The sequence below is a fragment of the Podarcis muralis genome, chromosome 5, assembly GCF_964188315.1.
Source record: "Podarcis muralis chromosome 5, rPodMur119.hap1.1, whole genome shotgun sequence".
Taxonomy (NCBI): Eukaryota; Metazoa; Chordata; class Lepidosauria; order Squamata; family Lacertidae; genus Podarcis; species Podarcis muralis.
Genome location: NC_135659.1, coordinates 62,209,967 through 62,237,809, shown reverse-complemented (window position 1 = coordinate 62,237,809; position 27,843 = coordinate 62,209,967). Strand labels below are relative to the sequence as shown.

Genomic DNA, 27,843 nt, shown 5'->3' with positions numbered 1-27,843 from the left:
ATGGCAAGTTCTTAAAGAAATAGGAGTGCCTGCTCACCTCATCTGTCTCCTGAGAAATCTCTATGTGAGACAAGAAGCTACAGTTAGAACTGGATGTGGAACAACTGATTGGTTCAATATTGGGAAAGAAGTACGACAAGGCTGTATATTGTCTCCCTGCTTATTTAACTTATATGCAGAATTCATCATGCGAAAGGCTGGACTCAATGAATCCCAAACCGGAATTAAGATTGCGGGAAGAAATATCAACAACCTCAGATATGCACATGACACAACCTTGATGGCAGAAAGTGAGGAGGAATTAAAGAACCTCTTAATGAGGGTGAAAGAGGAAAGCACAAAATATGGTCTGCAGCTCAACAACAACAAAAAAACCCTAAGATCATTGCCACTGGTCCCATCACCTCCTGGCAAATAGAAGGGGAAGAAATGGAGGCAGTGAGAGATTTTACTTTCTTGGGTTCCATGATCACTGCAGATGGTGACAGCAGTCACAAAATTAGAAGACGCCAGCTTCTTGAGAGAAAAGCAATGACAAACCTAGACAGCATCTTAAAAAGCAGAGACATCACCTTGCTGACAAAGGTCCGTATAGTTAAAGCTATGGTTTTCCCAGTAGTGATGTATGGAAGTGAGAGCTGGATCATAAAGAAGGCTGATCGCTGAAGAATTGATGCTTTTGAATTATGGTGCTGAAGGAGACTCTTGAGAGTCCCATGGTCTGCAAGAAGATCAAACCTATCCATTCTTCAGGAAATCAGCCCTGAGTGCTCACTGGAAGGACAGATCCTGAAGCTGAGGCTCCAATACTTTGGCCACCTCATGAGAAGAGAAGACTCCCTGGAAAAAACCCTGATGTTGGGAAAGATTGAGGGCACAAGGAGAAGGGCACAACAGAGGACGAGATGGTTGGACAGTGTTCTTGAAGATACAAACATGAGTTTGACCAAACTGCGGGAGGCAGTGGAAGACAGGAGTGCCTGGCGTGCTCTGGTCCATGGGGTCACAAAGAGTCAGACATGACTAAACAACAACAAAGGGTTCCATATTTCAGGAGGTAAAAATAAGGAAACAAAAAATCACAAACATTTGTCCGAAGCTAAGTATTTCACATGTGCCACTTCAAGGGTAGCAGGATGCAAGACTACTGCACCTTTAATTGCTAGGCCAAAGAAGGAATTTTGGCAGGAGTGGTGCAAGGCCTCTGGTGCCTCTGGCAACCTTAAGAACTTCAAGTGCTTTTCAGCATCTCTCCCTGCCTGCTGAAGAATGCATATGCCAAAGACAGAAATGCACATTTAAAGGTATTTTTAATGTATTTTAAAATGAATTATTATAATTTATCTACAATACAAAACCATCAACATATAGCATCGCTTCATATAATACAAAAGATGCAAGTGCAAAACCCAAAAAGTATTAGTACCATTAGAAATATTAAGAACACCATCAGGGTAGAAGCAAGGTATTAAGAACATTTAAGGTCCAGATAAGATCACTATAAATGTATGATTAGTAACACAGCAGACATATTAGGAATGTGAGACTCTGGAAGGATGAAACAAAATTAACACACACTGCAACTTCCTCTTTGCCTTACTACATGCATCTCCTTATTTAATTACACACTAATGCTAAATGGGTTTCCATTAATCAGAAGGAAAGGAAAAAAGGAAAGGAAAACATCCATCAACACTTTTACATTTCCTTTCTTATTTATTACTCCAATACTTCATAATAACAAAAAATCTATTTCTGAACCTTTTAGTCCAATCTTTTGTCTAATGTACTGAACTGCCAGAACCCAGCTATTTAATTTTTTCTTCTAATTCTCAGAATCTTTCACAAGCACAGACCATTTAATTTCTATCAGGTTCCATATTCTCCCCATCAGTATTGTGATAGAGCAGCTTTCATTACTTTTCAACTATCTTGCATATTCAATTCCTGCTATAGTAAAAGGTATAAATAATATGGGCATTGGTCTCTTCACTAGTGCACTATTATGAACAAAATTTAACTGGGTCTATTTCTACTTTTGCCTGGAACAACTACTAATTATAGCACCATCTTCCAAAATCTAGCAGCTTTTTAATATTCTTTTTTACATGTTGCAGAAACCTCTGGGATTGCTGGCATGCCCAATAGTTTCCTTTTACCTCTTTTTTTCACATCTTCCATGTTGTTAAATTCTATTGTTTACTCATTTTCAGGAAATTGTCTTTAGATCCAGTTAGCACTGAAAACCACGAGCCTTGTGCATGCAAAAATTCCAATACTTATTCTAGAGCTATTTTCTTTAGATCTTTATCTCACTTCCTCCTATATGCTTTCTCATCCACCTTCTGGCTATTCAACAGCATATTATACATTCTAGTTAACTTCTCTTCCCATTTTTGTTTCTACTCATTTTTCAAAGGGTGGGTTTTAGTAATATCTTTTTGGACAGTCCTGCTGTGGCCTCAGCACATGCAGTTTGCATTGGGGAGGGAAGCTCTCATTCTCTCCAACCTGGACCAGGACTTCAGCAGAGAGCTAAAAGTTTAAGCCCCCAACCCCACCATGCCAGGTTCCTGATTGTTAGTGCAGGGGACTCAATCTATGAAATAAAAACTTTCACTCCAGGGCAAACAAGGTGCTTAGTAATGTCATGTGTAGTTTGGTCCTTAGCCTACTTATAGGGAAGTATGGGCCAGCATCCAGGGGAGGGTCTTCTCCAAACTAACAGCTCAAGGCACACCTCCCAACTTTCTGGGCCAACTCAAAACCTGAAGAGCCAAACACCTGTTTCTCTCCAACTTATCTAATGATTTTTGGGAGCGGTGGCACTGGAGAGGAGAGGGCTTATCCTCCTCTGTCCAGTATGGTGGTAGCTGGAAGCTTGCAGGAGAAACAAATAAAGAGAGAGCAGGCAAGGACAGGACCTTGGATAGCTCCAGGAGAGCCCGGAAGGCTGAAATGTCCTCTTCCTGAGGTTGCTACAGAAGATGTTGTCTCTGCAGAGAGTTAGAATCAACTGAAGCCTTGTGCAGGCTAACAAGCCCTGGAATGTATGTGGAAGGCTTCACCTGCCTGGAGGAGATGGCTGGCTGGCTGGCTAAAGTAGCCTCATCTTATTACAGTGGTACCTCAGGTTAACCTGAAACTGTTCTTAACCTGAAGCACCACTTTAGCTAATGGGGCCTCCTGCTGCCGCTGCACAATTTCTGTTCTCATCCTGAAGCAAAGTTCTTAACCCAAGGTAATATTTATGGGTTAGCGGAGTCTGTAACCTGAAGCGTATGTAACCTGAGGTACCACTGTATATCATCACTGGCTTTTGCGTGGCTGGAGTCATAATTGTAATGCAGAGGACTAACCCTCTGAGAGGGTTGGGGTGTAGGATTGAGTGGTAGGGCTTCCAATAAGACTGGTGGTTCTCCCCCTGAAGAAGTAGGCAGTGGGGCTTAACTTCTTCTCTTTGTATGCTGCAATCCTGATTCTAATGTTTATGGCAGATTCATTATTTGCTCCAGACTAAGTTTTCAGCACAAAGCACAGACTATGCCACCTCAGGACCACTAGAAGGCTAACAGAAAAAGGGCATTTTGGAAGGAAGAACAGAAGCCTTGGTGAAACTTTATACAAGGAAGGTACTCTAGAATAAAACTGCACACCTACTAAACATAGTCTGAACCCAGATTCTTATTTTTAAGAATCCTACCTCTGAACATAACAATGATATCTACTAGTGGTGGTGTCCATAATTAATTTAAGGGGTGAAAGGAAATGCAGCTGCTTGCAATATGTTAAGAGCAACATGTTTTTCAACCACTTTGCTATTATTTATCTTAAACACAATCCATATAACACCCTGCATTGTTGTAGTAGTCAAAGAGGAGGGTAGCAGCACTCACCTGACCCACTCAACTCACTGTAACTGGGCACACCAGTCTCTACTCAAATAAACTGTTAAACTTCCAGAACCATGTTCTCAAAAAACAACTTCATTCCACAGCCAACTATACTAAGAGGCTTCAGGCAAATAGGTTGGTTCGTGTTAGTTTGCTGGTAAGTGAAAAGGTAGGCATCCATGGAATACATGGCAACCAATCAGAAATGCTCAAGGTCATTTGAATGACAGTCTCAATTGCCATCAGTGGAGGTAACATTCAGCCATTTGTCAGAGGCAGGAATTGGAAGTAGTATTAAAAAAGAAAAGAGTCCCCTAAAATATGGCTCTTCTCCGCTCATATTGATCAACTGCATTTCAAGTAGGATCCAGCTTTCCTTAGAACCAGCCTAAACTTAAAGGGGCTTATGTTCCCCCCTTGCCTGCTTGTCCCATTGAAATTCCCTTGTGTTGGGTAAAATGGATCATGTGGTGGGGGTTATAGAATAGACCGAAACTGGCCCCTTGGAAACAAATTACATGCTCCTCGCCTAACTTTCCACTGGGTGATGGGACTTGACTTTTAAGCTTCACAATCACCATCAAGAAGTGATGCACAGAGCACATCATTGGCCACCAAGGAGAACATCCATATAACCTCTCTTGGCCAAATCTCTGGTCCTCTTCCACTTGGCATCTACTTTCATCAAGTTAGTTTATTCTTTCTTTCTTGGAGATGGGCAGGACTGATAAGAGGAGGAAGGAAGAGGATAGAAGTTTGAGCCCCACTTTGAGTTAGGTTCACCTAAAAAAAGGAAAACTAGAGGTGGTGAGACTTAGAGGGATGTGGAAATGGAATTACTGAAGGTTTCCAGCTGAACATTTGAAAAAATAATAATCAAAAAGTGGTATTGGTGGAGTATTTGACTTGAATGCTTCTGATTTTGGGGACAAGCAAGTGGGTGATCACCCATCTTTATTCAAAAGTCTTCCAGCCTACTGAAGCATGGTATTGACCTCCTGATGAGCATTAACATCTTGATCCTAAAACAATTATCCTGGAGCACCAAGTGGCATATGGTATCACAGCTGCAGCAACGAACAGCATGAAGAAAAGTAGGGCATATTCATCGATGTATGCTGAATGTCCATTTCAGGGTTATTTTAACACATCACCAGTATGTATACAAGATGCAAAGCAGCACACACAGACAGCAACAAGACAGTAAATAAACGTTTTTACTCCAGCACACAGAAATTCATTCCCATCCTTACACACCAGGGGTATTGCTAAGTACTTAAAGCAATCAAAATATGGGTATGGCATGACATAAGTTTGCATGAGCTGAGTTATTATGTCTCTGAGGTGCAAATTAAGACAGCAGGTAGTGAGAGGTCTCATTGGCATTAAGCTGTGCTACATGCCCAACAGTCTTATAAGCAAAGGCAGGGAATAAAAAATTGGGAGGAAGGAGTAGGAACTGTGAGGCCTAGTGCATTAGGATATGAGAATCCTTGGCTGCCCCATCACACACCATCTTTGTGCCACATTAGCATCAACAACATACACAAAATGATAATTTTAGTCCATCCTCTTTATTTTCTCTCCTGACATCTACAATGTATGTAAGATACATAAACAGTCCAAACCCACTTGGTTTATATTTATGACAGCTATAATTCCGCTTGCCTTTGCAAAGCTTAATGTCCCTATATTCCACTGTGTTTTTCCATCTAGCAAGGAATTAAGATTAGAGATGAGCAAAACCTTCTCTATAATTCCCACTTCACCAGAAATAACCCTGCATGTTCATGATACTTTCCCATAAAACCAGATATGCAGTTCCCCTGAAACTTGGGTCCTTGCCCCTGAGTGGTTAGTTTGTACACTTTGGTTTCTGCAGGGGGGGCACTTGCCCCCTCAAATCCTAAATGTACTTATTTGTTTTAATGTAGACAGACACACACAAATCCAGCTAGTCAACAATAGGTCTAGCGTGATCTATGAGAGGTTTAGGGAGCCTACTGAGAGTAGCTGCCAGACTTTGACTCTTTGCAGTTTTCTGAAGGAAAACCTTCCTGGGCCAGCAGGCAACTCAGATGAATGCTACCTGTTCAGATCTAATGATGCTGTGGAAATGTTGTAAGATCTGGATACCCTAGAAACACAATGATAATATAAAGGGTTGCAGCACCTTTTTATGATCAGTTGAGGAGCTTGCAGGTACTGCTGGACCTGAACCTGCTTTTCGAGGGGTAAGTGGGGATGGGGGTGGCCAGGACTAGAAACCAAAAGTAGCCGAGCAGAACAGAAACCAAAAGTGATGACAAAGCTTTTGGTAAATTCAGTAGCGAAAAAGCTTTTCTTGGAAAACAAAAAATTAGTGCTACTGTTTTCATTGGTTGAAGGGTAAGAAAATGGCACGTGGGATATCAATATAAGGTTGCCACAGAAAGAAAGGCAAGAAACAGAGCTGTTTCTATTTGTTTAGTTATAGACACCTGCAACAACTTCAAAAAGCAGAAGACAGCTAGTGAGCCCCAGACATAAACAGAAGATACTGCTTCATCAGAAATCACGGAAGTAGCAAAAGAGACAAAAAATATTCAGGTACAGGCATGGGCAAGGCATGAGAATACCCCAAGAAAAAATCCCGAGGCATCTACCGGAACTGTACAAACTGAATGACAGGAAAAGCTGGATATAAAGAACCAGGCGTACCAACTTCTAGGGGCCGAGGCCCCCAAAGTATTTTTTAAGGGAGCTGAGCCCCCTCAATATTCAGGAGGTGTTAGGTTCTGCCCCCTGGCATCACACACACAATGTCAGAGCATCATGTAGTGTTGTGCAGCATTGCACAGCATCATGCAAGGGCCCCCTCAATCTCCTTAAGAAGATAGTGCCTCTGTAAGGAACTACATACCAAATGCCAATCCTTTATTTGATGTGTTATAATTTGAGTTGATTGCACCATGCTGGACCTCTACAGAAAGTTATTACTTCAAGCATGATCATGCACAGCTTTCTAAATATTCTCCTTGGTTAACATACTCTTCTGTTTTGAAAGGGCCTGCATGCCATTGCTGTATTTTATTTCCGCACAGGTATTGTTTCACAACTCAAACGAAAGCTCGCCATTTCTCTCTCCAAGCATTGCCATAAAAAGTAATAATTCATGATTGCAGAGAAATGCAACTTGTGACAAAGCAACCCATGTGTTTAATTAAGTCTGAGAAGCTATTAAGAATGATAACTCAATTGGAGGGGGAAAGTGGTATGCCATGGAATTAAAACACTAAGTCTGGTTTAAAAGTCAGTGTTGCAATTGTAACATTATGGCTCCACACTTAATGAATAGGGCACTTTTATAGTGCCTTTCTCCTTTACTCCATTTAGTCTCTAGCAAATACATTCTTAGTACTGGTCTTAGTGCTTGTCAGTCTTCCTTACTGTTCATATGTGCAAAACCTTCCCTTATATATTCTAGCGCTAAAATACATGCTAACTAAGCTTGAACCAAAATTCAAGAATCTGGGTTTTATTGTTCTCCAGTGCAAACAACTAGTTCAAAATAAAGAAATGCCAAATGGCTGCAAAAATTGATCATTGACACAGTAAAGAAAATGTTAGGGTTTCGGGAGTAGTTGTTGTTGTTGTTGTAGTAGAGTCAGACACAACTAAACGACTAAACAACAACTCCCAAAACCCTAACATTTTCATTACTGTGTCAATGATCAATTTTTGCAGCCATTTGGCATTTCTTCGGGGGAGGGGGTTAAGAGCAACACTCCTGTGGTCACTATCACCTCCTGAATGGGCATAATCACTTCAGTGACTTGCTGAGAAAGCTAATTTTAGAAACTCAGTCTATGCTTTAGAATGAAGCCATGTGACATTGCTCACGAAGAGCCACTGGAAGCAAGACACATCATTGTACACAGATATTCAAGTGTTGTTGTTTATTTATTAAAAAAAAACCACAATTTTTTCCCCACAATGCAACTTCAATAGAATAAGCTGCATTCCCAGTTAAAAACAGGGAACTAAATATCCCATGGCCTTTTTATACTGTCTGTGGGAATCTTGATCTGCAATACATTACAATGTAAATATACCATGCAACAAGGAAACATTTTAGCACAATCAGGAGAGCTCACAGTTTATTAAAGTAGCAACACCTGGGTCTATTTTCATATTTGGAAGTGGCAGCAAAGCCTTTATGCACCCCATACATGAAAATCTGTTCTTGAAGGTGTGGCAGGGCTGTCTTAAGCATATATGGCGCCAGGGTGCAAAAATCTGCCCAGCAGCCCCCCCCCCGGTTGCCCAGTCCCAGGTGTGCAGGAGGGCGGAGCCAGCTGGCCACCTCAGCATCTTGCTGGCTCGGTCGCCTCCAAACTCACAGCACAAAGCTGCCCGCAGAAGAGCCCGTCGCGGCACTTCAACCAATGGACGAGCTCTTTCCCAGACTCAACTCTCAGGCCCCGGACTCTCAGCCTGGCGCCCCTGAGAGTCCAGCACCCGGGTGCCCCGCACCCCTAGCGCCTATGGGTAAGACGGCCCTGAGGTCTGGTGTCTGCATATAAATTCTGTATCATAAATCATTAAAACTCAATGAGTTGGAACACACCCAACAGAAATGTTGACTAAACCAACTTTTATTAAGATACAGCATACATAACTCTGTTAAGATAATGACATTTGTAGAACCCAAACCAAAATGAAGTAAGTACATAAAACTACTAGACAGAAGCACCTATTCCAAGACAGGTTTCTCCCTGGCTTGTAAAAAGAAGACTGCGAAAAGCAATTATTTGGGCTTGAAATATATATAATTGCTGTAAAATGGCAGACATCATCACACCATGTTTCTAGGAAGGACAAATGATGAAACCCCCAAATAGATTGGTGGTCTCATCTTTGTCAATTTAAACAAAGGATGTGATTTAATAAGCTGAATTCAACCACAGAGTCCAAAAATAAATAAATCCCCACACTTACTTAAGACCCTGAAATCAAAATTAGTTGGTGAAAATTCTGATAGCTTTATACTAGACTGCACAGCAGGATATCACTTGAGTACAGCTATCCCACTGGCCTCAGTTAGGCTATCCATGTTTGATTGATTTTATTAAATCCATAACTCCATCTCATATTCAGAGGCAAAAAATGAAGAAGGGAAATGATTGTTGAATAATTGTTGGCCTGTTTGAAAGACTAAGGCAGTTCCCATTTCATGCTGCCAGTTGCTAAACCTGGTTTCTGTGAAGGTCATGGGATACCCATAATGATGAAAATTATGGGCAGGCTTCTGCCTGAATACATCACTTATGCAGTCTTACACAGAATAAAGAAAGAAATTGGGGCAGCAAGGAATCAATACGAACTCTGAAGAGTAAAGCGACATAATTCTAACATATTTAGAGTTGTATATAACCCTTCTACCTATCCTTTAGAAAGGCTCTAAAGTTAGTCTTTTCCCCTTCTCAGAGAGCCTGAGTAACTGGAAAGGTCACTGATGAACAAGGGTAGGCTCATTTAGAAGCAAACATGCCAACCTCACCCTAAAGAACTGGTTAAGCTTCATTTTACAGGTCATTTCCCTATACAAAATATTTAGAAAACTAAGGTTCATTTGGTTTTCTCAATGTACAGACTACTGAAGGAAAAAAATAGTATCTACTCAGCATTTGATGTTCAAAATAACAGAATCCAGGAGGATGCCATTAGCCTGAGCAATAAAACAGAGCACAGAAATATGTCTAATATATTTTCCATGACTTTGAATGTTTTTCAGCCTCTTATACTCATTAGCAGTGAGTTCTAAATGGCAAATGGAACACCAGAAAAACATTTGCTTACAGCATTAAAGTCCATATACAAAATGCCTTGGTAACTCCATTTGCCCAAGTATGATCTGAAAAACACAACATATGTAAAAGGACCAAAATTATGCTTTGAAAATTAATTAGGGACACATTATTACATTTAGAAGTTTGGCATTTGAAACCAAATTATTAGCAAAGAGAAAGTGCAGTTATTTACTGATGTACTACATTACTGAGGCACCACTGGTATGAGCTGTAACAACAAAAAAAGTTCCCATTACTGTAGGTTTTTGTTATACCCATAATGACTGGACTGCCCAATTGCATCAAAATTTTGGCACTAACACCTTAAAGCTAGAGTACACATTACTGGTAGCCACTACCCCATATCTTGTGATTTGTTATTAGAATCGGTGCAGAAGTTTGTTGGAATGATTTCAACCTACCTTTAGCCAGCAAGGCCTCTCTGCTGGGCCTTTTGAGTTGAAGGTGGAGACCCTCGGACCACGATTTTGACTTAGGGAAATGCCTGAAGATCTTGCGTATTCTCTTTGTTACTAATCCAAAGCAAGCTGCAGCCTCTGCTTTCCCTTCTGTCATTCTTCTAACATAAGATCAATAGCCTCCTCTGGCAAACGCAACCCCGGCAGGCAGGCAGTGCTTGAATGCGGAATGCTATTGGGAGCAGCAAATGCATGTTCACCGGAACTAAAGGTTGCAAAATGAAGAGCTCTCAATATAGTGTTAATTTTTAGCTCCTGCCCTTCACTTTTTTGTTTAGCATTTTCTTAAAAAGCACACACCACAGTCCTCAAACTTCCACGGCTGCTCCTGTAATGCATGGAAAACTTTCTATTTCTGGGGCTTTTTGCCTGATAAGATAACGCAACCTAACGGAAGAGGCTACAGTAATGAGAGAGAACAGGAACCATCCCTTTCTTTGCAAAGCTTCTTTCAAATATTCTCAGCCCGCTGGCTCCTATTTTCTGTCAGCATTTTAGTTTAATCTCAATATTATTTTAGAGTACAATAAAAACAGTAACCTTAATATGCCAAGTAACCTATTTCTTCATCTACAAGGTATTAATAAGTTTAAAACAGGTGATTAGCTACAAATGCAAGGCCAGCTGTTCTGTGGCAAGATATTCCCCCTTTGTTTTTTTAGTGGATTCCTCAGAAGTAAGTCCTACTGAGTCTAATTACTGTATTTTTCACTCCATAAGATACACTTTTCCCCTCTGAAAATCTAAGGGGAAATGTCTGTGCGTCTTATGGAGCGAATGTGTGGTCCCTGGGGCTGGGGGGGGGGACCCAGGCTTCCCCCGCCAGCCCCACAAGCTCTGGGAGCAGCGGGGAGGCTGCGGCCAGCCTTTCCGCTGCTCTCCGACTTGCTCTTTGGGGCTGGGGGTGAGGGAAAGCCGGTGGGGGATAGCCACTGCCCTGGGGAGGCTTCGTGCAGCTATCCTTGGCTTTTGCAGGAGGTGGGGGAAGGGACAGAGTGAGGCTCACTTCCCCCACCTCCTGCAAAAGCCCCCAAGAGCCGCATATTTTTTTTCTTGAATTTCCCCCCCCCAAAAAAAAAGTAGGTGCGCCTTATGGTCAGGTGCGCCTTATGGAGCGAAAAACAAGGTAAGTGTACTTAGCTGGAGCGGGGAGCCTCCGACAAAAGGGACAAAAGCAGCCCTGCAGGCTTCTCTGACTAGCTCCCCAAACTCTCCCCAGAGGACACCCCACATTGGCCTGCTGTGCCCCCCAAGTGATTTTCCTTGTTTGGAATGGGTCCTTGAACTCCAGTAATGCCTCATGCATGCCTAGATGGAGGGTGCAGAGCGGCGTTTGAATGCATTTAAAAATGAGTTTTCTGTACAAAGAGGCAACATTCATTGCTCCACCCATTTTTGCCTCTCGTCTCACCCACCATTGCCATGTGGCCCTTGGAAGGTTGCCCAGAATGGAATGTGGCCCTCAGCCTCAAATTATGTTCCCTACCGGTTGCCCACAAGTTGTTGGAAGTAGCCTAAAAGTTGTCGGGAATAGCTATAAAGAACAAGACTGTCAAAATATTGGTGAGCATTGCTGTAATTGGTATGGACATACTCAGGTCTACTCATTGATGGACAGCAGTACTACCCATTGAGATGCAATGAAAGGTCAGGCCAGTAATACAAGTTTCTCAGGTGACAGATCTACCTAGACCTCACTTCCATTTAAGCATCAGATCTACCAGACTTGGTAGACCTGTTCCCGGATGCTAGTTACCGTATTTTTCGCTCTATAACACGCACCCGACCATAACACACACGTAGTTTTTAGAGGAGGAAAATCCGTAGGCATGCCACCCGCACACGCACAAACATTTCCCCTTACTTTCTAGGAGGAAAAAAGTGAGTGTTATGGTGCAAAAAATACGGTAAATTTGACTGGCTTATTTGCTCCCATCACCCCCATCAGAAAAACACCTGCAGACACCCATGAAATACATTTAGAATGCAATCCTATGCACTAAGTCAGTCCCATTAAGTCCAGTGGTGCTTACTGAAGGATTGCAGCCTTAGAACCCGAACTACTACTCTTCTGTAGGGCAAAAGGCTCAACCTCTTGTGGCTTACAAAAGGTTCACTCTCCAGGCAATCACATTCACCCTAACCCCTAGGGGGACATTAAACCTTCTCTGCCCTAGATGAGAATATCCAATCTCTACTGAACAGCTTGGTCAGAAAATATTAAGCCATCAAGAACCAATTTATATAATGGCTATGAAGTGATAAGGTTATCTCAATTAAACGTCCTTCCATTGCCTTTTGAAAGTCAAAACAACTATTTGCAATACCTTGATTATGTAAAATCAAATATAAATACACCAATATTTTCTTTTTGTTTCAAAGCTCACATTCATTATGGCCTTATGTTTTCAAACAAGCAATAGACCGAATGGAAGATCTCTGTGCTTTTAAATATCTGGCTTCTTAAAAACTGAATAATGTTTTCTTTTTCTGAACAAACTACAAAAAGGCAGGAACAAAACAAAGCCCCATTTGCCTATAAACATTAACTGGAAGTTTGTTATTAGTATTTAGCAGTGTACTTGAACTTGACACCAATTGTAACAGGAAACAATAAGCCTAAAAAATATCTGCAAGATAAGAACGCGCATATTACATTAAGAGTGCTGAAGGTGTGCATAATTTTAGCAGGGAACCTACTATGGAAAAGTAAGTACTGTAGCCTCCTTCAATCCAAGTGTATAAACTGGGTGCTACAATGCAAAAGACCCTCCTCCATGTTGTCACAAGATGGGTCTCAGCAGCCTGAAGGACAATCAGGACCACCTCATCCAAGAAACTTAGAATATGGACAGGTCTGCATGGAAGAAGCCTTCCGGGATCCAGGTCCCAAGGTGTGCAGAAATGGGTAGGATGACACCATGAAGTGTTAGAAACTTGGATACATAAGCAAAATGGCTCCTTAAACCAAGGTTAAAGGTAAAGGTAAAGGTAAAGGTACCCCTGCCCGTACGGGCCAGTCTTGACAGACTCTAGGGTTGTGCACCCATCTCACTCTATAGGCCGGGGGCCAGCGCTGTCCGGAGACACTTCCGGGTCACGTGGCCAGTGTGACATTGCTGCTCTGGCGAGCCAGAGCCGCACACGGAAACGCCGTTTACCTTCCCACCAGTAAGCGGTCCCTATTTATCTACTTGCACCTGGGAGTGCTTTCGAACTGCTAGGTTGGCAGGCGCTGGGACTGAACAACGGGAGCGCACCCCGCCGCGGGGATAAACCAAGGTTACATTCGCCAAATCAGAATGTCTGGTTGCCCTTTTAAGGAAAGTCTTATTTTTCAAATGATGAACTGACTGTGATTATCAGTTAAACATCTGGCTAGTTCAAATGACAACCTTGAGCTAGGTTAAGAATTTAGAGAACTTAAAGAGATACGTGGGGTATAAATAATTAATAATTAATTATTAATTATTAGCTACAACATTTAACTATAACATTGTTCATTGCTCCTGCTCAGGCTGCCCAGAAAAAGCATTTTGGTTCCTGAAATTCATTCTGATTGTACAAATAAAATATAACTGATAGAATTCTATAGGATGTGGTATTAGTGTGGGAAAACAGTCAAGATCCGATGATCCCCAGGCATGTACCTCCAGATGGTGGAAATGTCAGGCAGCATCCTGGCATCCAGGCATCTTCACTTGGTCGCAAGTGGCCGATAGCCAGGTGCAAAATGCCACAGGTGCCTGGCTAATTTCAAACACTGCCAGTGCATTAGGACAGAGTGGCTAACCTGTGGCCCAAGTTACACCACAACTTCCATTATCCCTCACCATTGGCCATGCCAGGGGTAGTCTAAAACATCTGGAGGGTCACAGATTGGCTGTTCCTACATAGGTCACGAATGCCTGAGCCAAAGACTACACATATACATTTCCCTGGGAACTGGAACCATCCTTGGGCCGGATGTCTATGCCTAGCAGATGGATGTCAGGTGGTGAGTAATGGGAAGCCACATTACTTTGGGGTTGGGACCAGTGGCACAGTCCCATTTACCCCTTCATATACACAAAGTGAGCTTGTGTTCTGGACATACTTTTGGCTACACTTTGTGTCAACCATGAAACCACATTTAACCCTCTCCTCAGAGTAGAGCTGTACACAGTCCTGATTGGCTACGCCTCTCCCTTCCTCAGAGCAGCATTATACACAACACTGATTGACTGGCCCCTATGTCACTCATGAACAGAGGCGGAGCTAGCTGCTCCAGCCCCCGGAGCGGCGCACATGCTGTGCCCGCAGGTGTGGGGCTAGATGTCCATGGGGCGGGGCTAGATGCCCACGGGGGCTCCGCCCACACAGCGAGCATCCCAGGGGGGCGGCACTGCGATGTCACCCCCCCTCAGGGATGACACCCGGGGCAGACCACACCCAGCGCACCCCCCTTCCTCCACCCCTGTTTATGAAGCCGCCACCTCCATTCTCAGAACAGTTTTTAAAAGTGTAAAAAGCCCACAAACCTTAAAAAACCAAGCAGATTAGCATGCCATAAATGAGGAGTAGCAGATATCACGTCTGAAACAATGTGAGGAGGAGACCTGGTTGTGTGTGTTACTAAAGACAGGAAGATTCAAAAGCAGCCACAGCAGGTAAAAAAAATAAATCTTACCCACTCCTGTTTGAAGGAGCAATGGCAGAACAGAAATTCTCTAATAGCTATTATTTCCTGCATAGTACTGTCAAAAGAATGCCCACACCTACTAAAGGTATGAGCTGCCTAAAACAAACACTTACAAAAGACAAAGGGGTTATTAAAAATTTACACAGTTCCGTGAATCATAGGGAAGTGTGACAAGAATTGCAGGGCTTGCTTTTAAGGGCAGACAAGAGACAAGGACAGCAACTGATGCAAAGAAGCAGCAGCCACAGCTACCTCTTAAGCCTTGTGGCGAAGCAACTTCCCAATATCCTAAAAAACAAAGCAACTAATTGGACTAAGCAGGTTGTTGTTGTTTGTAAGAGAGCCTGCTCAATGGAGAAGGAATGTGGTATCATGGTTAGAATGTAAGACAGGGCTTGAATCCTCCTTCAGCCATGAAGCTCAGTGGGCCAGTCACTGTCTTTCAAGCCTAACCAACCTCGCAGGGTTGTTGTGAGGGTATTATGAATTTAGCTTTCCCCAAGAACTAGTGCTAGTGTGGTCCTCTTCCTTTGCAAGCCATCTTAGCTTCTTACTTCAGTGATTTCAAGTTTGGAGATGTTGGCACCTTCCTTTTCAGCAGCTGTCTGCTGCCACAAAGACCCCTCAGCTCCTCTCCGGATTCTGACTGCTTCGCAGCTCCAGACTCTCACAGGCTTGCTAAAGGCTTTTCAGAATCTCTTGTTTAGTTCATTGGCAAATCTCTTCAGTCTCCCAAAGGTTGCCCAACTGAGCTTTCAAACAGCAGGAGCCTGCGCTTTTTCTGACTAGAACGTCCACTGAAGGACTTGTAACATCCTGACCAATTGGATCCTACTGCCAACTCTCATAACTGAAATCTCACAAAGTTACTCAGTCAGCCTCAGCCACAGTGCTGGTTTGGCTGCAGCTTCTTGACAACCTGCCAATTTAGCTCCCACCCAATGTCTTTCTCTGGTTTCAGCTAGGGACAAAACACACATTTCACTCTTCACACAGTCAACTACGAACAACCCAAAGAGTGCTTGCAACAGAACACACTTATTACATTTGAATTTCTCCTCATAGATGCTGTTATGCAAGTTAAAATAAATATACAGTGCTCCAGCAGGGGCTGGATTTCAGGTTGTATAATTGTTGGGAAGAGCATGATTTGTATGCTAAAAACCTCAAGCTCAGGTTCAACCTCAAGAGCCCATGTGGCACAATGGTTTCGAGCAGTGGACTGAGGAGATGTGGGTTCAAATCCCTCCTCACCCATCAACCCCACAAGGCAACCTTGGGCAAGTCATCATTTCTCAGCATGACCTACCTTACAGGATTATTGTGAGGATAAAATGGGGTAGGGTGGGGGTGGAGGGACTATGTATGCCCCTTTGAGCTCCTTGGAAGAAACGTAGGTTATAAATGTAGTAAATGCAAAAATACTGAAATCCTGGAGAGCCTCTGCCAGCCTGTGCAGAGCAGGGACTGTAGGCAATGCTGAACTAGATGGACCAATGGTCGAAGGCAGCATCTTATGCTCCAAACACAATTTCGAGGCAGCTTGTTTGGGTAATACCTAACCAGAAAGCAAACTCGTTTGCCAAAGGTACAGGTGTAACCAATGCCTGATTCCAATGGAGCATCTCACATGTTATTACATTATTATGAGAGTAAGTTCTAGGCATTATGCATTCCATGACTCTCCCCTATCAATAAAGGCACACAGATTTCCTTAAAATGAGAGAGAAGAGGATCATTTAGATATCCATGAGGGAGAGCATCTGACACCAAAGGTTTGCTTCTGTCACTTAGAATTATGGCTCCACCGCCTGATCTGACTGAGATTCCAGTGGCACGTCAAGTTGTGTTACCAGCTGCTTTGGGGTTAGATTGCAAGCAATGTGCCACAGACACTCAAGTGGAGCAATCAGTATTTTATGGTCTCTCAAAATGCAGTGGTCACACCTGGCTGCCCAGCCATCTGGGTCTGCTGGGGGGGGGGGGGCAAATCACTGCATGCACTAACCAGGAAAGCAGAAGAGGAGAAATGAGGGGTGGGGGAGCCTAGGCGTGCTTTATTTAAAAAAGGAAAGGCTAATAAAATGATAATTGCAAGCAGTTCAATTTTGGAAGTATTCTTTCAAGACAATAACAATCATTCTTTCTCCTTTAAAGCCTGGGCAACTGAGAGTGTTATTCAGTAGGCCATAGTGAAGAGTTTTCAACTGCAGAGGTGTAGCAGTGATACACATACTTCTACCCAGCAGCACAATACCCTAGAATAATAATAGAGTGTATATATGGAGCAGCTGCAACAACTCAAATAACATTAACATGCCCAATACCTCAACTAGTTTTCAGGAACAGGGCTGGGGAAAAGGTGCTCAACTCCAAGACCCTTTCACCTGAAGGCCTCAGAAGATTCCAAGCTTCTCAAAATGGAGGCCTCCTATTAAATAAGGACATCCCTATAATATGCTGAGACACTGTAAATTGCTCAGGTGGGAACTTATATTGCCTTGCCAACCCTGTGTAGTACCGTAATTACACAGCCACTTTCACAAAGAAAGCTGAAGTGGTCCAGTTTACATTACAAGTAACTCGCGACTTGCCCACATTTAATTTGTGCCCATTCAGCTTTACACACTTGGCCATTTTAAAAAATAAAAAGGGGTCCAGGATAAAAGACTTTGGCAATCCCACTCACTTATTGAATCCAATGTGCTTTGAGTCTATGAGACCCCAGCATCAAGCTGAGGGTTGCCTGTACTTCGCTTGCTGAATAAACTGACAATTTAACATTTGCCAGATCTGTTTCAACTTCCTTTCCATGCATGTCCTGGCATAATAAAAAAATCCCACCACAAATATTATCTCTTTTTTCCCCAGGGAGTGGTCCCACGCTGGGCCCTTCCCACTGTATCCTAAGGCTTACCCTGTGGACCCTCAGTTCCTTATATCAGCTGTGACAAGGGATTTCCCCTTCCCCTCAGAAGAAAAGCAGAATGGATGTGTACTGGACATCATCATTAATATTGTCATTTATTTCTATAGTACTTAACATAACCTAAAGAGTATACAGTGGTACCTCGGGTTACAAACTTAATTCGTTCTGGAGGTCCGTTCTTAACCCAAAACCGTTCTTAACCTTAGTGGAGTTCGTAACCCGTAGCGTTTGTAACCCGAGGTACCACTGTACAAATTAATAATGAACAAATTCATGCCTGGTGATTCACATTTAAATATCAGTGGTGCACAAAAAGAAGCTCATTTTTATTTATTTTTAGGTGCATATTCCTCATACAGGACTCAGCAACTGGTTTTGTGGGGAAAGCCCCCTCTCACACCACAACAGGTGCAAGAGGATGCCGGTTCAAGTGAATGGGAGTTTGCAGGCTGGCTTTGTGAACTTGAATAGCCCAGTTTAACACCTTGCCTGCTAGGACCTACTGCCTTCTGCAGCAAACAAACCTTGTCTCAGATATACCTCTCTGAACTGGTCAGGATTTGAACTAAACATTGACAATGTAAGCAGCCAGCCTCAAAAGCAGTACAATGGTACCTCGGGTTGCAGATGCTTCAGGTTACATACGCTTCAGGTTACAGACTCCGCTAACCCAGAAATTGTACCTCGGGTTAAGAACTTTGCTTCAGGATGAGAACAGAAATTGCGCAGTGGCAGCGTGGCGGCAGAGGGAGGCCCCATTAGCTAAAGTGGTGCTTCAGGTTAAGAACAGTTTCAGGTTAAGAACAGACCTCCAGAACGAATTAAGTTCTTAACCCGAGGTACCGCTGTACCTGAAGGAGTTGTTGAAATAGGCTTATTCCCCCAAAGCCTACAGAAAGCAAAAAGGAAACCATGCATTTGCACTTTTGACATGAGTTCTCTCTGATCAGTACACACCCAGGTTTAATTGTAGCACAAAAAGCAATAGAGGAATCTGCCCAACACCATTCTTTTGGAAAGGGAGTGTCTGCTGAATGAAGAATGGCATCAAGAAGGGATTTTTTGTTATGATGTGCAGATTTGAAGAGAACCGTTTTAGTTCCCATTAAAAAACCCCCCCAAAACCACCAAGCAAAAACCCCCTTTCGGAGTCAGCACTTGCTGCTGATATTCTTCTGTTAAAAAGAGAGCACAATCTAACAATTTAGAGAATTACTTAGAATAATTACTTAAGATGTTTGGCACTAAATCTTCCCTGGCTTCAGATACAGGCTTTCATCAGTACTTATATATCCAGGATATGGAATTTGTCTATGTAAATATGTTTCTGCATGCAATTGATAAGAAAAAGCAATTATTGACAACACATACACATTCTGCTGCGGATACCACACTGCTCACTATAAAGAGACTATAAATGTATATTTGTATATACATAACTCAAAAACTCAGCTGGAATTCTGAAAAACTTTTGCACCAGGTTTATAAGACAGCTGGTTTCTTTTTCAGCAATTGCAATTTCTTGTTAAGGTTGAAACCTGGTGATCATTAACCATGGTTAATGGTTAAGGGGAACTCATGAAAGAAAGGAAGGAAGAAAGGATCTGGGACCATTCAGTTCTATGGGTGAGAGAGATAACCGTACCTCCAAGGAGGAGTTACACAGCCAGGGTAGCCCCACAGAGGAGACTCTCTGTCCTTGACAGGAGAGAAGAACCTCCTCGGCCCAATTCAGATACTGAATTGCCACATATGGAGAAAGATGCTCCCGGAGAGTTGGTGTTATATGAATCCACATTGCTACACTGCTCAGAACTCTCACAGCCACATTCTGAACCAGCTGCCGTGGCTGGACTGTCTTCAAGGGGCAGCCCCAAGAGTCTAAACAGTAGGTTTAGAGAATGGATTACTGTGGGCAGGCCCAGAAAGGGCCAGAGCTGGAAAGATGGGGTGGAATTCATGCTGTTGTGAACATTCCATCTGCACAAAAATTTCAATGGGGGGGGGGGGGGAAACTGACCAACAGTGACATATTGTTGCAACAAAATCACAGAGCTGTGCATAATGTTGCAGCATTAATATGCTGCAGCAGGACCGTATGGTGTCCACTGTCTCTTCCAATCGCCCTTCATTTTCAAATGGCTCTGAAAGAACAGATTTGAGCCACAGTCACTCTTCTGTGTCTGCGTACATCGCAGAGAGAAATACTAAAATGGAGATGGAAATTGGAGGGAAAGCCAAAATGTGAAATCAGGATGGCAGCAAAGAGGGGTCAGCACACGAACACTTGGCTACAGGAGCAGGAAAGCTCTCCCGCCATGCAGGGAAACAAACTGCAATGCTAGAAGAAGAGATGCTCTGAGGCTTGTGCCAGCTCTATCCCTTGCCAAAATGTTGGACTGCAAAGCTTATTAAGCAGCAACATCCAAGCTGGCAGGCTGCCTCGATGAATTTTTTTTAAAAAAATAGCTATACATCTTCCTAATGGGCGACAGCGATAGACTGATTGCATGTTTTGCTGGAATCCTAAACTCAGAGATGACAGTCACCAAGTCTCTGGTGAAGAGTGGATGAAATGCTGAGGTCCACTTACAATGAGGGTGTGTGTGTTTTCTTGCCTGTGGCTTCCGAGAGATGCATCAATTCCCTTTATACCCAGAGAGAACCACAATAGCGTGCAATGCAGGATAAACCTGTCTGCTTAAGCTTGGGATACAAGCTGAAAGGGGGAAAGCATTTTGACACATCTTTTTTCATCAAATCCATCTCAGCAATGAATAAAATGGTGCGCCCATGCAGCCACCACAGCAGCACTCAAATGGCTCATTTAGATGCTAAACTGGAGATTAGTGCTGCACTTGAGCAGGGTCACCAACAGGTTGGGTACAGGGGGTACACATGCACTTGTCCCAAAGCCAACCGGGCCCCTGTACTCTTAGCTTTTGTTTTTTAAAAAACATGTCAGTCATGGATAGCTCAGTTAGTTAGAGCATGATGCTGAGAATGACAAGGTTGCAGGTTCGATCCCCATATGGGACAGCTGCATATTTGGGTTGGACTAGAACGTCACCAGATGTTCCTCAGGGTCCTTTCCAACTCTATGATTCTGTGCACCTCATAACCCCAGTGAATTGATTAAAGCTTGCAACCCCACACAGAGAGAAGTACTTAAGGCAAATTAATGGGATTATGTTTCTAATGTATTTGTTTCTCCGCTCACACACAGATCATGGTCCAGTTCATACTAAGCTAAAGATAAGACAAACCATAGCTAAGCATGATAATTTCCTGGATAATTCACAGGAAAGAAATGTGGCTGCTTCTCTCCTCACTCAGTGCTGCTCCAGCAGTGCTACCAAGCCATGGTTTGGCTGTTCTGCATTATCACCAAACCCAGCCCTGTGGTTTGGCAGCTCCAGACCAACCATAAATGTTAAGTCAAGAACAACAGTCTAAGCACAAATCTAAGCCAAACCATGGCTTAGTCCTGAGTAGCAAGGCAGCTGTGGTTTTCACTGCGAATACACACATGCTGCCACATTCACGCTTAGCCATGGCGTGGAGTATTAAGTGCAAACCAAGCCTATAAACCAGCAGTTACTCTTCAACAAATAGTCCTTGTAGTGACTGTGATTAGGTGCATGAAAATACAATTCAAGGCACTGCAGTATTAGAAAGGCAGACAAGCCTAAGGAATTTTAGAAAGAACAGGAAACAGAAACATATCCTATCACATCCTACTCTATAAATCTATGGCATACTAACAATTTAAACACCACACCCAGTTCTGGGCATGAAGATGACACTGAAAAGATGGGTTTAGTCTTGCCTAATAGGGCAAGAAGGTATACTCTTAATTTCTAGGAGCCGCCCTGAACTCTAAAAACACTTCTAATACAGCAGACTCCCCCAAGAAGATTATAGTTATGTCCAGAAAGCAGAGAAAGTTGGATTAATTAGATTAATCCTCATGGGGGAAATGTTATTTAGCAACTGCAGAGATAAGCTTTCAAATGTTAGCAAATGTTGGATCAAACCAAAAGAAGTATTAAAGACTATGCTTGCTGAAAATAATGGTTCGATTATAATCCATTTAAGACTACATTAGCAGCAATGGGCTCCCTTAAACAGAAAACAATAAAAATGACTGCACTGGATCTGGAAGATCAAGCAGGAAACACACAAACACATCGTCAAATGCAGGAATGTAGGGTAGTCCAAGACAATTATGAAATGCACAGTGGAATCCTGTATTGAGATGTGATCGATTTAAATTTAGCACTAGCAACAAGAGTGCAAGATCATAGTCACAACCAACAAGGCAGTCCCCACCCACTAAAAGTGGCAGCACAAAAGGAAAATGGATTGGGAGGGAGGAGGAAGAAATGAGCAACCACTGCTACAAGTTCTCCTAATAGCCAGCTGCAGTGGGAAAGTTTGAGGAGGAGAAGCTGATAAAGGTTTCTGTTCTCTCAGCTGTGCCAGTGGAGCAGCCCTGTATCCCCTCTCTTCCCTCCTCTGCTGAACTGAGATGTAATGGCTGCTAGGTGCAGATTAATGATTAGGAGACCAGGAGCTGAGAGCTCCTAGTTCAAATCCCAAGTCAGTTTATGGGACAGATTTAGGCAAAAGACACATTCTCAGCTGAAAAACACTAGCAACGTGCTGACCACACACACAAGCATGCTTAATGCAAGGAAAATAATGCCCTCTCCGATAGGTGTGTTGAATGTCTTACTTAGAAGAGGAATCCAAAATATTGGATGGGCAAATCCACTACCCTGCTGTTTTGCTGTGGGCAGAACGGGGGGGGGGGGTGTGGACACAGGTTTTTCTTCTTTTCCCTCCCATCAGCAATTATTATTTATTTGATTTATATCCTGCCCTTCCTTCCAAAGAAGCCCAGGGCAGCCAGGAGAGGAAGCTAACCACACCAGCCCCAGGGTTGGCGGAGAGTTGCCCCATTTCTGCAGGGGTGCCAGGAAAATGGCGCCTATCCCACCCACTACACACCCCGTAAATATGCTAAAGTTATTATGACAATTATGACAATCAGAACTTCTGCCAGGGTAAACAAAAGAATGTATCTTATATCTTCTTCTTTTAAAAAAACAACAACAGGAAAATCTTGTTAAACTCACCTGTACCACATACCCAAAGAAAAAACTTTTAATTTGTTAAAACTTGGAACATAAAAGACTTTAATCCGACCTATCTATCTCTGCTGATTGCTTTTCTGGGAAAGTGTTATCTTTTAGGCCACTCTTAATGGGTGTCATTTAGGATTAATGAAAGCCGGCCATGATCCAAAGATGGAAAAAAAGCCAAATCATCCTTCCTGAATAATTCATCTTTCTAAATAAAATTTAAAAAGTATTCCAAGTGTGCCTGAAAGCACAAAGGGAGGGAAAGTTGACAGATTTCCCCAGGGAGGGGACTCCATCATGGAGATGCTACTGCAGGAAAGGCGCCGCCTTCCATAGACAAAAGGTCTCCCACGTCTGCTCTTGCAGCTCAGCTACTGGGGACTGAAATGCCTGAAGTGGATCAGCATTGCCAGTGCTTTTTATTCAACTTTTCACACACACAGGAAAAAGAATAAACCACAACACAAACACACTCAGACAGAATTGCAGCATGAACACAACTAATAAGTACAGTCAGCCAGACAACGTACATCACTCTATTAGCCATTTAAGAACACAACACGTTTCACTTTAAGGCACTATTCACAGTGCAGCCTCCTGTATGTGTACTCAGAAGAAAGTATCATTAAATGCAAAAGGACTTGCTCCAAGGTATGCATGTACAGAATTTCAGCCTTCATTTTCAACTACTTGGTGGAGTAGAGTCAGTAGCTACCCCTAAGACAAGTGACAATTCAGCACTAAAACAGGAAACGTGTGCAGTGATACCTCGGGTTAAGTACTTAATTCGTTCCGGAGGTCTGTTCTTAACCTGAAACTGTTCTTAACCTGAAGCACCACTTTAGCTAATGGGGCCTCCTGCTGCTGTTGCGCCGCCGCCGCACGATTTCTGTTCTTATCCTGAAGCAAAGTTCTTAACCTGAAGCACTATTTCTGGGTTAGCGGAGTCTGTAACCTGAAGCGTATGTAACCTGAAACGTATGTAACCCGAGGTACCACTGTATTAGCCATAGAAGAGGTCTCAGCCAGGAGCAGCACTGCTCACCGGAAAATGTTCACATGCTCACCCAGCCATCATAACAAATAAGGAATGGTTTATAAAATGTGCAGAGGCCACTGTCGCAATACTGGGTGCTTTGGCGTTATTTACAAGTGAAACACAACACATCTGAACAAACCTATTTCAAATCACTAGATGCCCCATCCAATTAAAAATGTATTTCAGATAACTCTGGGACAGGCAAGGGATACAGCTGTGAAGCAAGCTAGGCATTTCTTATGCTGCTCCAGTCTTCGCATACATATCATGAGCCCGTTTATTCATTCCAGGCATAGGAGCCAACTCCCAGGGGCCGAGGTCCCTTTGGCTTCCCCAGTAAAATATTTGAAGAGCCCCCACAAAGTTAATGGGCATTGCCATTCAAATTGTGTGTGTGTGTGTGTGTGTGTGTGTGTGTGTGTGTGTGTGTGCCATGTCATGTGATTGATTGTGCAGGGTGGGGCTTACCTGGTGCCCCCAATATTTTTTTCAATATTTCTGGGCATCTTGAAGGGGCTTACTGGGGTCCTTCCTGCTAGCCCTGCTTCCAACCTCCTCACGTACAAGTGCAGTGTTTGGATGGAGCCCCCTCCCCCCTGAAAAAAAATCATTTTTCAGATCCTCGGATCACATGACCCTCTGTAGGTGTAGACATGCAGCCTCTGTATAAACGATACACATGAACATATGGAGGTTGGAAATGGGGCCAGGAGACACAATCCAATGATATTCAAATCATATACCAGCAAATTCAGGTTGTGCCATTGTAGTCGATTGTCATGTCTTACACAATACACTTCCCCAAAAGATTGGACTTTTGTGATAAGGGAAGTGACAAGAAAAATGCATTAGAAAGTGTACGGTAACATTTGCTTTGATGCAATGTCATTTACCCTGCCCCCTCCAAAAAAACAAATTAGAGTTAGTGCTTGTGAAATAGCCAATGTCTGACACGTGTCCTTGTTATTTTATGAAAGAGCCAAGAATACATTTTCAAATAAAATAAATCAGGACAAATGCTCAACAAGCAGGTGATCTGAAGAGCCCCCAATGAGGTTATGGGGGGGGGGGTGTCAAAAAATAAAAGGCAGACCCTGTTCTGTCTATCCTGGCATTTGCCTACCTGATTTGTAGTACTAGCTATGAATGCACAGACCTTTTAATATGTTCACATTTGACTGATATTTTAATTCAATGTTGAACAGTGTTTCATACTTGTACCAGCTGACAAGTAATGGTATTTTATAGCTGGCAGCATGCAACAGCTATTTAGTACTTAACTGTCTTTGTTTGTTAGCATGTAACTGGCTGCACTAGATAGCTTTTAAGATTTGCATGTAATTCCTGCCAAAGCAATCAAGAGACTCCAAGTTTCAAAGATTCCCATTTTGAAATAAAATTTCACATTCAAATTAAAAACAGAATTGCCATGTAAAACTTCCAGTGGCAAAATTTAATGGCATAAAAGTCATAACTCTGCAAAGGAGAGACAACATCAAAAAGCACAACAGTTCTAACCAAATCATATACAAGTCATGCACAGAACACCCAACTATCATCAAGTGATTTACTGATAGGCTCCTATGGAAAAGGCTGGCAACAGTGTGGTAAACAGCAGCAGTGGAACAGGTTAGTAAATGATCACACAAGTCAGAGAGCAAGGAAGGGAACCACTTGAAGGTTTAAGAGGCGGAACAGCAAAGTAAAATGGAAAACACAAAAGTAATTTCTCCTCCCTAACAAATAAGCACCTTGGAAGGGAACACAGCTGACATTCATCTGAACAGCTAGCAACCTATCTAAAGTCTGTACATCAAATGTTCAGATCGATCCCGCTGGTGTGTTTACATAGGAATATCCCAACAGGAGACTGAATGGTGAACACGAAGTTGAAAAGATTAAGCATTTTAGAGGAACAACGTGCAGATGATAAGAGGGCTTGCAAAACACATCTGCACCAACTTATTAATTGATTGATGTGCTGCAGTTTCAGAATGGAATACTCAAAGGATGTGTAAGCCAATTTGCTAATTAGGATCAAAGAGGGTTGAAATTCTCATAGCGGGAGCTCAAATAGAAGCCAGCAAATAGTCCAACATACCTCATGAAATTTTTAAAAGGGCTCTAGCACTCAGGTCTTGAACATAAATCAGTGCCTGCGCCAGACTTCCCATAAAGCTGCGCTCTCTCCTCCAGGACTTCTAAGTGCTTTGATAGGAATGCAGATCGGATCCAACAAGGTTACTACGTTTATTATCTACCTCGGGACAATAAATTATCAATGTCTTTTTAAAGGCACGAATATCTCCAGTGTCCTACAAAAGGAGACTCCTTGGCCCGCCATTGCGCTATGTACGCAGAGAATCAGCGGTCACTCACCTGCAAAAGAGGCGACCCCGGGTGACGGGATGGGACGGGGGAGAGGAGGCTGGAGAGTCCCTTTGCTCTTAAAGAGGCAGTAACAATTCAGGAGGGATTAGGGGAGGATCGACTGTGTACAAATCAGAACAGGCTGGGCCAGCAGAGGTGATCTGCTTGCCCGCCACGAAGGATGGGACCCCTGCAAAGGTGGGGCAAGGAGAAGCTACCCTGGGACAGGGGGGAAAGGGGGGGGGTGCCTTCGTTTTAGGAAGGACTGGAGGATCAGCTACCTGCACTGCCTCTTATCACTAGGGGGTCATCTTCAGGTCAGGAGGGAGCAGATCCCCACCAGCGAGCCTTTCCCTCGCCTCGGCCGGCTTGTCTAAAGCGTGGGGCTGCCCCGTTTACAAGGAGAGGGAGGGGAGGGAGCCGAGCAGAGCCACTTACTGGCGCAGCGCAGCGCCCGCTGCTGCACGGCCTCCCCGCACAGGTCGCACCAGCCCCTCCAGAGCGCGACGGCTTCGAAGCGGTGCCCTTCGCCCTTCTCCTCCCGCACGCGGGGGTCCCGCGGCTGCTCGAAGATGGTGCGCACGTCGGGCAGCAGCCGCGGCGCCGCGGACCTCAGGCGCAGCCGGTGGTGGTGCTGCGGGTGCGGGTGGTGCGGCAGCCCCGAGCGGGCCGGCTTGGCCGCCGTGCCCGGAGACGCCGGGTCCTCGTGGGGGGTGGCGGGAGCCCCGAGCGTCGGCCCGTCGTCCGGCGGGGCGAGCGGGACGCCGTCGAGGAGCGCGTCGGTGCTGGGCTGCGCCCCGGGGCCAGCGGCTCTTCCGAGGTGCTGCCTCCAGACGGCGGAGGGGGCGCACGTCGCGTCGCGCTCGGGCGCAGCCTTCCCGTCGTCGCCCCACTGCGCCATGCTGCCCCCCTGGGCGTGGGGCGGCTGCTGCTGCTGCTGCTGCGCGGGCTCCGGCGGGTTCCTGCGCCGGGGCTGCGGCAGCGGCTTCAGGTCATTGGCAGCGGAGCGCTTGAGGATCTTCTTCCTCTCGTTGGCGCTGAGGCTCTGCAGGAAGCGCTGCTGCTCCTTCTCCAGCAGCAGCGGGTAAGGGTACTGCCCGATGGCCGGGGAAGCCATGGCCATGGCGAGCAGGCGGCCCAAGCAGCTCCGACCTGCCGGAGGGTGGCCGGCAGCGCAGGCGCTCTTAAGAGGGACCTGCAGAGGCGGCGGAGAGGGTGGAGCGAGCGGCAGGCAGAGGGCGGGCGGCCTGTCTCCAGCCGCGGCTCTCGGCTGGGCTCCTCCGGCTGCACACGCCCTTTGCGCCGGCGCTCACCTCGAAATCCTCGCCAGCTGCGTGGGAAGGAGAGCGGATCACAGCTAGAGCCCGCGGCAAGGGAAAGAAGAGAGCTGGCCGCCCGAGAAAAAGACTCGCTCGGTTGTTTTAAAACCCTAGAAGAGCAAGGAACTCTTCTTCGTACAGAACGGCAGCGCCGG

The 27,843-nt window shown here is 44.2% G+C and overlaps 1 protein-coding gene across 2 annotated transcripts in view; it reads right to left on the bottom strand.

The window, feature by feature from the left end:
* Positions 1-27,554, bottom strand: part of RASSF5 (Ras association domain family member 5) — a 104,797-nt gene extending 77,243 nt beyond the window's left edge. The window contains exon 1 of one of the 2 annotated variants that reach the window (XM_028734370.2): positions 26,808-27,554. In XM_028734370.2, coding sequence (XP_028590203.2) covers positions 26,808-27,492 — 685 coding nt within the window. In that variant the 5' untranslated portion in view covers positions 27,493-27,554. Of the gene's footprint in view, positions 1-10,146; positions 10,515-26,807 lie in introns of those variants that run through there. The other variant, XM_028734371.2, reaches the window with a different exon arrangement.
* Positions 27,555-27,843: the final 289 nt, after the last annotated feature.